We start from the raw sequence: 12,064 nt of genomic DNA on the forward strand, positions 1-12,064 counted from the left end.
TTTGTGTTTAGGAAAGAGCGCCAGGGATTTACCGACCGTTTGTGATGCTAAAGCTAGCTAGCGTTAGCTGGCGTTAGCCGCTGTTGACTAGCTGAACTGAAGCTTAGCTGCCGCACTTGTTGCTTCACTTATATGCTAACGTTATTGTTGTTACGGTTGAATTTGTTGTCTTGCTATGAATGAATGCTTTATTTTAAACATGTGAAAAAAAAATAATACTTGAAGCACTAACCATTAAAACCCTTTGTATGTTTGAAAAGGAGCATTAGCTTATTAACTCTTACCCCTTCTCCACTTAGTACCTAGTGCTTTAGGGTTTCTTACTTCCTGTGTATCCTGTTTATTTTAATACGCTCAACAAAACAAACAATAACCAACAAACAACACAATAACCGCTTGTGTAAAAATAAATAAATAAATGACAAGTATGGCAAAATTTATAATGCTCTTGGTTGCATTTATGGGGTTTATTGACCTGCTATTTTGATAATTAATGATTAATCCTTTTGTCTAAGGATAAAAGTCCATATTCTCTGATTTCAGCTTCTCATATATGAATATTTTCTGCTCTGTTTACTTTTCTATGACAGTAAACTGGAGTTGTGGACAAAATAAGAGATTTAAGGGTGTAACCTTCGGCTCTGGAAGAACATTTTTCACGATTTTACTGAAATTTTATCGACAGATTATTCAACAATGGAAATAGTCATTAGCAGCTCAAATTATTATTATTATCAAAGATACATTTTCTATGAGATAATTCAGTTTACCTGTGATGGCTGATGCTTGGCTGTAAAGTGATTTTTTTGGGCTGTTGTGCGTGTTTCACTATTTTCTTCCACCTTTTATCGACAAAATGATGAATTAAAATGTAAATAATATACCATTGTACCATTGTCTATGCACCTTTTAAAAAATATTTTCTGCGCTACACCGCAGAAGAAAAGGGCTTTACTGGTATTTAAGAGAAAAATAGAAACAGTTATAATGGCACACTCTGTATTATATATATTTAATAGTGAGTTTGGAGGATTTTCTCAAAAGAAAACTTGTTGACGGTCGGATTTCTTTGAAAGGAACAAACATGTTAAACAATGTGCAGGTTTAAGTGCTAAACAATTGCTACATTAATGTAGTGTTTAATTGGCAACAATTTTAGAAGATATTAAATAATAAATCAATCATTCGAGTCATTTATCAGGGAAAACAATAATGTGAGAGGATTCAGGCTTTTCTGTTGCTACAAAAAGAAAGATAGCCTTTTCTATCGAAGCTCTCCACACTTAATATCTAGCTACTGGTTACATACCAATATTTCTGCTCTTTCTTTCCTCAAACTAGCCCGGACCCCTGTTGTGTCGCATAAACCTGAGTGCTGCTGGACCTTCTGGTGCTGCTCTTCTGAATGGCAAGTCGAGCATCATACAAATTTGCCTCCAGAGTGTTTGGAGTTCCTCGTTCCACCGTCTACCCGAGCTCCTGAGGAAGTGGTGACCATTCGCCACAATTTCATCCACCTAAAGAAGACCACGGAAGACCTGTAGCCGATATTCTGTGGGTTTGCGGGGATGGGAAGACACAGAGCCTCCATGAAAGCAGCGAGAGCAATAGTTGCCATGTCTGCGTCAAGCCACCGAGCGACCCTGATGGTCATTGCTACAGAAGCAGGAAACGGGTCCCTTCGATCATGAAGGGCCTGCGTCAGTCCATGATTCAAGAGTGCTCTGCAACAGCCCTACTCTACTGTACAGGAGTTCACTTAGCCCTCCACCGGGGCACTACATCCTCACAGATGGAGGGTCGGATGAGGATCATGTTCATGGACATGGAAGTGCACGACATCTTTGAACCTCATGTGAGTAATCACTTGACAGGAGTGATCAAAAAGTATAAAAAAATTTTTTCCGGAGGTATAACTTCTTATGGGCATCTAGTAAGGATGAACCCTGGGTGCCTCCCTCCAGGCACGTCCAGCTGGGAGGAGGCCTCGGGGGAAGACCCAGGACCAGGTGGAGAGATAAGATCTCCACACTGGCCTGGGAACGCCTCGGGATCCCCCAGTTAGAGCTGGTTAATGTGGCTCGGGAAAGGGAAGTTTGGGGTCACCTGCTAGAGCTGCTTCCCCCGCGACCCGACCCCGGATAAGAGGCTGAAGATGAGATGAGATGGTATAACTTCTTCCTTTATTCTTTTTCCAAACATTTTACCATTTCAGGTCATGACAGCACAGCGTCCAGCATAACATCTGCCTTTGTGCTGGAGACGTTGTGGCCCAGGAGGAGGAGCATGAGGAGGATGTGACGGTCAGCGGTGCTCCCTGTGGTGACCAGCTGTCCTGGAGGTGTTTGTCCTGGAGGTCGTACTCCTTGGATGGACAGTGAGTGCGCCCTGAATCACAGGGTACATATACTCGTTTTGTTTTGTGAGCTAGGCATGGCCTCGGTGGAGGTCTGCCCACTTCAAGTGATTTTCTAGTTAGTTTATCTATCAGTGATGATTTCATTTTTATTAACCCAAATGTTTTGCATTTTTGCTCCACAAATGAATTAAACAATTATATTAACTAATAAAATGAGGGCAAATTAACTTTCTTTTTATTGAGCAGTGGATTTATTCCCTCAGCTCTAATCTCCATATTCATAAAGCACAATCTTGGGCTCTACGGGGAGAGCAGGCATGTTTCTGTGGGACGTTTGTTTCAGTCATGTACCGATCAACAACTCATCCCAGTGAACAGTACCTTGGCAGTGCCCAGGAGATGAACTGCTACCTCTCCAGCCACCTGTCCATGCTCCATACATGGTCTACACAGGTACTTGATCCAGCGACCCTACGGTTCCCAGCCAAGTCACCTATGGACTGAGCTACTGTTGCCCCAAACAACACGACAGAGCTTAAGATTTGTCAGAATTTGCACCCGGTGGCACCAGAGGCACGGTTGCGTTTGTTCCCTAGAGTTTGCTCAACCGTTAAAGCTCTCGACGTGACGTTCGGGATAAGTGGCTGAAGGTAAGATGAGTGATCTGGATATTTGCCTAAACTCTTAAATATAAATGCATTTATTTTTTATTCTGGGGGGAATTTTTGCCCTTTGCCCTCTTGCATTTTTAACACTGATGTTACAATTAGTATATTATCAAATTAACTGTTTTTTGTTGTTTTGATTGACTCATTATTTCAGCATTAGAGTGAGTTGTTCCTGTTTTGTCCTTGTTGTCTGAACAGGGAAGTTATTACAGAGCATAAACCTAAAAATACTGATAATAGGATATAATGAATATAGGTTGGATTGCTGTGGAGTGCTAGAACCATAATCAGAATAATTCGCCACCCATGTAGTGTAACTTAAATGATTTAAAACACTCTCCCTCTACTTTTGGAGGCGGCAGTAGCTCAGTCCATAGGTGACTTGGCTGGGAACAGTAGGGTCACTGGTTCAAGTCCTGGTGTGGACCATGAATGGAGCATGGACTGGTGGCTGGAGAGGTGCCCCAACTGCTCGGGGCGCCAGTCACTTGCAGCCCCCTCGCTCTAACATCTCTCCTTAAGTGTGTGTGTGTGTGTGTGTGTGTGTGTGTGGATTATTAAGAGTGAAAAAATTCAATTTCCCCATTGCGGGATAAATAAAGTAATTCTTCTTTTCTTTTTGGCTTATATCTTCATGTCTCCACCAGGGGGCAGAGTTTTATTATTAGTGGGAAAAAAAAGTCAGAAGTCAAAGACGGAGGCTCAGATTCATTTTCACCCACCTCATTTTTATTAAGCAAAGTATCAGAATGGTCTGCAGTTAGTTGTTTAACAAAAAAACAAAGATAACTTAGGGAATGTAATGAACAGTACAGCGATACTGCGTGAGAAGAACTGCTTAAAAAACCAGAGTATGAGGAATAATAACAGGCAACGTGACCGATTAAATGTTGAAATGTGTGACGCACACATTTGTGGGTGTGTTGGTGTGTGTATGCCAGTGTGTGTGCCAGCAGCTGAACAGTAGTTTATGTGACAGTGTTGAGAATAATAAGATGTAATGAACTAGTTCACGTCCATGTCTGGCTGGATGTGCGCAAGATGTGGCAACTACAGTACAGCAGTTAAAAAACAAACATGTTACCTATGGTTACCTAGCAAATCAGATGGCTATAGCCACCATATACTGTATGTATATATATATTTATTAGCCCTCACAGGTTAGCGCTCTATTCCTTGAGTCTTTAATCAGGGTTTGAATTGAACCAAAAACCACACTGGCCTCAAATACGTGTACATACCCAACGTACTTCACTTCACTTTAGATTGCACATCAGTTAATCAGAAAGGATTATTATCACTGAAACTGAAAGACTAAAAATGAAACTCTACTCTCTCTATAATTGAAATCAAACCTCTGTGACCCTGTGCGTCACTGCTCTCTATCTCTATCATTGGACAGTATTAATGTCTTAAACAACATTCACAAGCATACAGAGTAAATTCATCTCTAGTGTAAATATCTGTAAGTAACATAAAAAAATAAAGATGGAAAATCAGTTTTTGCCTCTTTCAGGAGAGTTCCCCTGCTACTGATGACTCGGCATATTAACAAAAACAACAAATATCCACTGTACACGTCAGACTCTAAAAGATATATACTGTCACCTCTCGTTCACGATTTACATCCAAAAATAAAATAAAATCTTCAGTCAGTTTTTCTCCTTTTTTTGTTTTTAAAGTGATCAGTAGAAACTTCAGAGGCTGGTGCGTCCCGCAGCGATGCAGCGCGACAGTCGGAAGGTCAGTACTTCACACATAAAGAGTGACAGAGCAGAAACGACACCTAACAACGCTAGGGCTGCTGCTCCTCTTTACCACAGTGTCCGTGACTACACCTCAGTTTGTGTTTTTTACAGTGTCATTTTTTCCTCTTGTCCGATCACAGCAGCATAGACTCCTGCATGGCGAACGCCTCCTGTGCGTGCCTGTAGTGTGGTCCTCCAAACAGCTGGGGGAGCTGTTGCCTCATGACAGGCTGCTGCTCCTGGAACTGCGTCCTGTAGTGAAGCAGGTCTGGGTTCGGGGGGAACGTGAACTCCTGAACGGGAGACATTTGGGCTCGATGGAAGCTGGGCGAGCGGGGCAGCCCTCCGGGGGATTGAGGGGGCAGCCCATCCTCCGGCGCCCACGTGAGCCCGTCTACAGGCCGCCGAGGCCCGCCTTCTGGCAGGAAGTGCGGGTTCGCCTCGCCTCTCTGATGCCCCTCGAACCTGTAGTCCAGCGGAGTGTAGACCTGTGCAGTGGAGGTGAGTTGTTGCAGGTAGATAGGGGTGGATCTCCCCTGGGTTTCCAGCTGCAGGGAGTTCTCCGGGGGAGGCCTGGCGTTTCGGAGGTTGTGGGTGGAGCCGGGCGGCGGCTGCCTGCGGTAGGTGGCGAAGGAGTTGTTCAAGAGAGCCTTCTCTGGGGAGACGTTGTTGCTTTGGCGCTGGGTGGTGGCGTACGCTCGTTCCCCGTACGCCATACTGGAGGGTGGGGTAAATCGGGGGGGGGGAGCATAAAGTCTGTCTTCTCCTCTGTGGTCCAGGCTCACGCTGTACGCAGGATGGAGGATGGGGACTTCGGTGGTAGTTCTGCCTGGAGAGTGCTGCTGGGGAGGGGTGTTGTACTGGCTGCCAGGGTAACTGGCCTGGACTCTTCCTGGACTGTTGTGGGAAAATGAAGGAGGAAGAGGGTGCATGTTCATCCTGGGCCCTGATGCGACAGAGAGGACGCTCCCGGTCAGGCTGGGCCCACAGCTGGGGCTGCCCTGATGGAGGGACGAGACACTGAAGGGTGTCTCACTGCGAGGGGTCCTCATTCTGGACGGAGGTCTGTCAAGCTCCAGGATCTCAAATTCTTGCTCTGGCAGCCCCGGTACGTTGTCATACTGTGAGGCGTTGGAGCCGCGGTTGGAGTCAGGGACGAAGCCCCTGGAGCGTGGCCGTCGGTGGGGCAGTGTACTGTCTTCTGGGCTGGAAGGGGCCGGCGACCTGCTCCGATGGACATCCCGGGCTGCCGCTGCTTTGACGGCTTCCAGTTTCGTGTCGGAGGGTTTGAACCAGCGGGGAGTGATTTCTTTGCGGGAGCTGGAGGCTGCGTTGGAGTTATGGTTGGCGGTAGCGTGGCTCTGAGGCTTCCCTCTGTCCCCTGTGATGAGCTGTGGTGTAGGCGTGGGGGCTGAAGGTGGTGTTACACCCCTCTCAGGCGTGGTGGAGCTGGACAGCTTTCGCTGCTCGTTGGGGATCTCCCCCGATCCCCTGGAGCGTCCATCCCTCCTGTCGGCCTTGTGGTGGCGGATTGATCTCTCAAACGAGTCCCGGCGTGCCCGGCTGGGGGGCCGACTGTCACGCTGGCGTTCCGGTACAGGACTCGGCTCCCTGGGGGGCTCCGCTGGCTCTACATGGCTTTGACCGTTGGCCACGTGGTTCGCCACTGTCGCCAGCTCAGGAGGTAGCTGCCCTAGAGGCTTCTTGGGATACTCGTCTTCTTTACCTGCGGGACGAAAACAAGTGGGAACACATTAGAGCGCCATCAGGAAACAGAAGTGAACTGCGATGGTTTGACACACTGTGGCGTTGATTCACATCAGATGAGGAGTCACAACAGGGACATGGATTCATGCAACACCACTGCCATAGAGAGGTCAAAAATAAAGGAGAATTACATCCATGACAACACATAATCATGTTTCCACAGGCAAAGAGCAAAGGACAGAAAAAAACATCAGAAATAGTGTTTGATATTAATTCCCAGCTCGCTGGAGGGGCTCAATTAGGGAGTGACATTCTCTTGAGTGGTCTGTGAAATTACGAGTTTCACTCCATCTCATTACGCTGTACTTAGCGGCAGCAGTAGCCCCGGACTCCAAAGGTCATAGTTCTTGATTAATGAACCGTGTTAAATGTACTGAGACTGATGAGTACGAGCGTTAAAGCCACAGAAATAGCTCCTCACTTCGAATACTCAGCGTGCACCAGATTCTACAACCAGCGTAAGTGAAGTTACCGCTTTAGGTCACAAAGAAATGAAAAGTACAGTTGACAGGAACATACACACAGTGTGCAGACACAGTGACGGTGTCGTTGGGGACTGTAAGGGAAAGTGTGATCACCAGAGTCAGGCCAGGAGGCTGCAGCAGCTGGAGGGAGATGAGGTGCTGTGAGAGCCATCCAGGAAGTAAACGGGCCTTTTTCTCGTGTGCACGTTGGTTAAACTAACAGTGGAAACTAACCTACGCTCCCTCATCACAACTGGATCAGCTGACCAGAGTTATTTCTGTTAAACCGTGTACAGCAGTGCTGCAGATTCATATGGTTTTGTGTCTTCTTCCCTTCACTGGTGAGTACATTCACTTACTCATAGTTCCTGTATTTTCGGATACAGTGCACGTAGGACAGTAGTTTACGTTTACAGTCATGAGTGAACCTCACAAGAGCTATTCTGTAATGTTTTGGACTTAAAAGGCAGATAAACTACAGGTGTTGGCCAAGATACATGTTTGAAACCTGCAGCTACAACCTGAAAAGATGCAGAATGACATTTTTGACAAAAGCAAATTATCACTCATGCAATTAGGCCGATGGCCGTCGTTTATTTCATTAAAAAATAGAAAAACAAATGTGTTTTCTGTAGAAAATCTAAAGCTTTTTTGTTTCCTAAACAATAAAAAAATGCTTCAAATTTGTATCAAACTAAATGAACATTAATTATCATAGATATATTCACTAAGTTAACATTGTAACTTGATACTTCTGTTATGTTTTTGTCTTAAATGGTTAAAAAGGTGAAATTCTAACATGTAAACGTGTGTTCAAAGCCTTCAGCTACATTCAAATCTGATGATCGACTATTTATGTCACTAATGGAATTCAATGAAAAATAGGAACGCAAGACTTTCCTAGAATGTGAAACATCAAATGCCCTAAATGTTAAATGAATTTTGAAACTGAAGGTGCAACAATAACCGTGCACTGTGGTCGGGTCAGGTGAACTTCCTCTACAGCAGGGGTGGGCAATTCCTTTCCTGGAGAGCCACTGTCCTGCATGTTTTAGGTTTCTCTCTGCTCCAACACACCTGAGTCTAATGCTCTGCTCGTTATCAAGCAGCTGAAGCTCGTCACAGTTTGATTCTTGTTAGACTCAGGTGTGTCAGGGTAGGGAGGAACCTAAAACATGCAGGACAGTGGCTCTCCAGGACCCGAATCACCCACCCCTGCTCTAAAGTATACGAGCTTTGTTTCATTTTATTTTGCCCTCCATGTTCTTTACTGCGTGAGCTGTTCAAGGCCACTGTACTTGTGGCCTTGAACAGGTATCACTAATGTTTTTATCTCACACAGCTGGAAAGAGGAAGTGATGTCAGTGTGGTGACAGTGTGTAAAACAATAGCACCTGTGTAACGTTGCCTTCAGGAGCTGCTTTTACCTCCGTTTAATTTGACGTTCGGTCGTATCCAAAGTAATGACGATATAAAAAAGACAAGACGACAGAGCACAGCTTACGTTAGCGTATCACTTTTTGAGGCAACCAACTGTAACGTTCTCTGGCGGGACTTAGCGGTGCATTCAGGTGCAACTTGGAGAAATCTAAACTGTTGTTATAAAGTTCCCTTCTGACATCTAATAGTGTGGGTTGTTCGTACGTTTTTTTTTGGGGTGTCCAAGACTTTTCACCCATTTTTGATGTGTCATCAAAAGAGGTATCAGCTACCTTATTACTTATACTAAATATCAGCACTAAGGATCAGCTATAGGCCCTGAAAGTCCGTGCCCCACCTCGGCCTAAAGTCGGCTTCTGCAGGAGTCCAGACGCTGCTAATCCAGATCAAAGATTCATCCAGCTGCTGTTTGCACAGTCGATTATACGGCGGTGGCGACTCAAACTAAGCCGAGTGCAATTCAAAACCATGAAACCGCTGTCACAGAAATGCAGATTTAGAAAAAACAAACGAAAGGAAAAACACCCTCCAGTAGCAGACGGTTGTTAAAGCAGGAGTTAAACAAAAGCCTCCAGTGTTGGAAAAGTGGCTCATTATCTTGTCAGCGGGCAGGAACTCGAACAGACAGCTACTGTTGTAGTCGTGTGGGCTCTGGAAGAAAGGAACGCTCTGGTTCCTTCTTCAGCTCCAGTGTTAAAGTAAAATCCTCTCGCTGCTGCTGCTGCTGCTGCTGCTGCTATAGACGACGAAGGACGACGAATGACGACGAATGACTAAATACATCTTCCCTGAAAAAGACAGCTGCTGATCCATTCACTAAATGTGTCGTTTAACTGTCTATAGAAACTCAAGTCTGCACTTCTAATAGTTTTATTCATGACAATAATAATAATAATAATAATAAGCTGCAGGTTCAAATGTCAACATTCAGATTAGCTGTCGATTCAAAACAGTGAAGTTCGGCCTACAACACAGAGGATCCCTTACACGATAGATGCTTTTTTACACGTTTATAGTCTCAGTTATGTGGAAGAACACAAGAGAAATAATGCAGTAGATAGATGAGACATGTTGCAGACTTTAACAGTTAAATATTTGTTAGATTAGAACGTAATATATTAACTATTTTAGATTTAAAAGTGTTCATATTTGTTGAACTACCTTTTATCATATATATCTATGAATCTGCAACCTACAGAGTCCTATGATAAGCTATAAAACAGACTTAATAATACAATAATAATAGATATTTAAACTATGTCGTGCAGTGCCTTTAGTTGACCACCAGAGGGCACAGTATGTCTGCTGAACTTGGAGTCAAACACAGGAGTGAAGGGTCCAAAACAAACTGAGGATAGAAAGACAAGAGAGACGGCCACTGCAGGACTGAAGCGATGCATCTGAACTGAGCTAAAAACATCATGTGGGGGATCAAAAACAGCTGGAACGACCAGTTTGTGAAGGAAAAGACCCCCGAGTGCTGTTGGGACAGACAGGCGACAGACAGGACGGACTGACTGAGGGACAGATGGACAGAGACATGGAGAAGGGGAAGACCAGTCAGGATAGCCCACCGGTTACTGTTGTAGGAGGGGATGCGGCCCCCGCTCACAGCCACACTTTTGTTGTTGTTGGCTAACATCATCGTTTGGGAGAAGAGGGAGAGAAGGGCGATTAATGAGGAGACAGAGCAAGATCGGAAAACACACTGCTATTGATGCTAACAGAGCTACAAGCTAACGCACAGCAGGAAGCGTAAACCACAGAAAGAGAGGCACTTTTGACTAAACGCTGAGTGTGTGACTGTTGTTGTGTTTTAGGGACAGCGTGAGTCCGGACGGCAGCTTTCGAACGCTGCTTTTTGTGAAGCTAAACTTATTTAAACTCCGACATCTGTGTAATTAAGTTAAGTTTTTATCTACAGGCGTCAAATCAGAACAGAAGCTGAGCTATATCAGGACACTTGCGTAGAGTCGATCTAGACCGCAATGCTTTACAGAGACCCAACGATTCCCACGAGCGTGCACATTCGTGCGACGGTGGCGAGGAAAAACTGCCCTTTAACGGGTAGAAACCTCGACCAGAAGCATCTCGACCAGTCAGGGGTTTTAAAAGAGCAACAACCTCCGAGATATTAGGGTTGTTCCTCACTTTTTTTTAAATTTTTATAGACTAATTATCGACTTTATGACATTCCAGAAAGTAGTTAAATGGCTCATTAGTTTCATAAAACCCGAGATGACGACTTTAAATAGTATTTTTAAGTATCAAGCAGTATAAATTAAGTATTTTTTATGTGACAAACAGTCAAAACCCCCCAAAAGATCCAGTTTTAAGTTAAAATAATCAGAAATAAACTGTCTTTTTGAACATCTGAGCTGCTTTACATCAATATTTACATCATTTGGGAGGAGGGAGACGCCTTATTTGCACATTATGTTCATCTTTACACTTAAGTTCTTAATAAAATGAAAAAGGGTTTACTGTGTGTATATTTCATACAGACTATGTATTTATTAAATTACCAGGAAGCATGCTTTATTGTGATTATATATCATTATTAAGATATTAATTAACCTGTATGGAGATAGAGGGGCTTCCCCACTAAAGATCATCGTGCTTTTGCTACTTCAGGTTCGTAGTAAAAGGCTGATAACACCCGAGGTGAATATTGGTTTAAAGGTGCGTCTGTGGTTTTAAGGTTCGGTGGCTGTGTTTGGTCCGCGGGCTCGGTGCTGCGGCAGTACCTGGCGCGGGCAGCTCCAGCTTCGCCCTCCTGAGCTCCGTCATGGACGCCTGTAGCTGCTCCACCACGAAGTCGTCCTCGAAGAAGAAATCTTTGGACAACGTCACCTGCAGGAACTCCACCAGCTCCTCCATGGACAGCTTCAGTAAGTGCTCTGTACGACACACACACGTACGACACACACACGTACGAGAGTAAGACGTTTTCAGTGTCTGAAAGGCAGACGCCGGCTGGCAGCTTTGTGCGGAGTGAACAGTCTTACTCTTGTGCAGTTTGAGGATGGTGTAGGACATGGTGGGCAGCACTCTTTCTCCCTCCAAGATGTAGATGTCCCAGATCCTGAGGGTGAGGGTGAAGGGAGTCTGGACACAAACGGAACAAAGGGTCATAAGAGACTTAGTCTTTAAAAGTCTGCAGATTGACTTTCTTATGCTCTTGGACGTTCGCCCAGGGGAGTTTATGGTGAGAAACACTCAAATGCAAACAAAAAAACAGCCGTTTTCTTACACTTTCATATTGCACATGTGCGGTGAGCGTGTTGGTAATGTACTCACTCTGTCCAGAAAGCACTGGAAGAACCACTTCATGGTGTAGAGACTGGTTAACACCTCCTGGTTGTCCTGCAGCAGCATGAAAAATCCAAAGAGAAAGTTGTTTTAGAGCGCACTCCCACTGTGCCTCCGTCCCGTGCCCCGTGCTTTAGGGTCCTTGTCCCCCCCTCCAGGCCCGTTTGTACTCACACTACCTGGGCCTCGGCGAATGCTTCTTGCTGCCTATACGTCATCACGCCGTAACACGTCACACGCATTGATGACGTCATGGCGATGCGTGGCTTTGTTTCCAGATCTTTCCGTAGACCTCAGAGTTTTTGT

The 12,064-nt window shown here is 45.0% G+C and overlaps 1 protein-coding gene across 3 annotated transcripts in view; it reads right to left on the reverse strand.

Moving 5' to 3' along the window:
- Nucleotides 1–3,794: 3,794 nt before the first annotated feature.
- Nucleotides 3,795–12,064, reverse strand: part of usp6nl (USP6 N-terminal like) — a 95,582-nt gene continuing 87,312 nt past the window's right edge. For 2 of the 3 annotated variants that reach the window (XM_083935143.1, XM_083935142.1), the window contains 3 exons: nucleotides 11,747–11,812; nucleotides 11,194–11,554; nucleotides 3,795–6,501 (listed from right to left, as the gene is read on the reverse strand). In XM_083935143.1, the coding sequence (XP_083791269.1) occupies nucleotides 4,910–6,501; nucleotides 11,194–11,554; nucleotides 11,747–11,812 (2,019 nt within the window). In that variant the 3' untranslated portion in view covers nucleotides 3,795–4,909. The remainder of the gene's footprint in view (nucleotides 6,502–11,193; nucleotides 11,555–11,746; nucleotides 11,813–12,064) is intronic. The other variant, XM_083935144.1, reaches the window with a different exon arrangement.

This window comes from Echiichthys vipera, assembly GCF_963691815.1.
Source record: "Echiichthys vipera genome assembly, chromosome: 20".
Classification (NCBI taxonomy): domain Eukaryota; kingdom Metazoa; phylum Chordata; class Actinopteri; order Perciformes; family Trachinidae; genus Echiichthys; species Echiichthys vipera.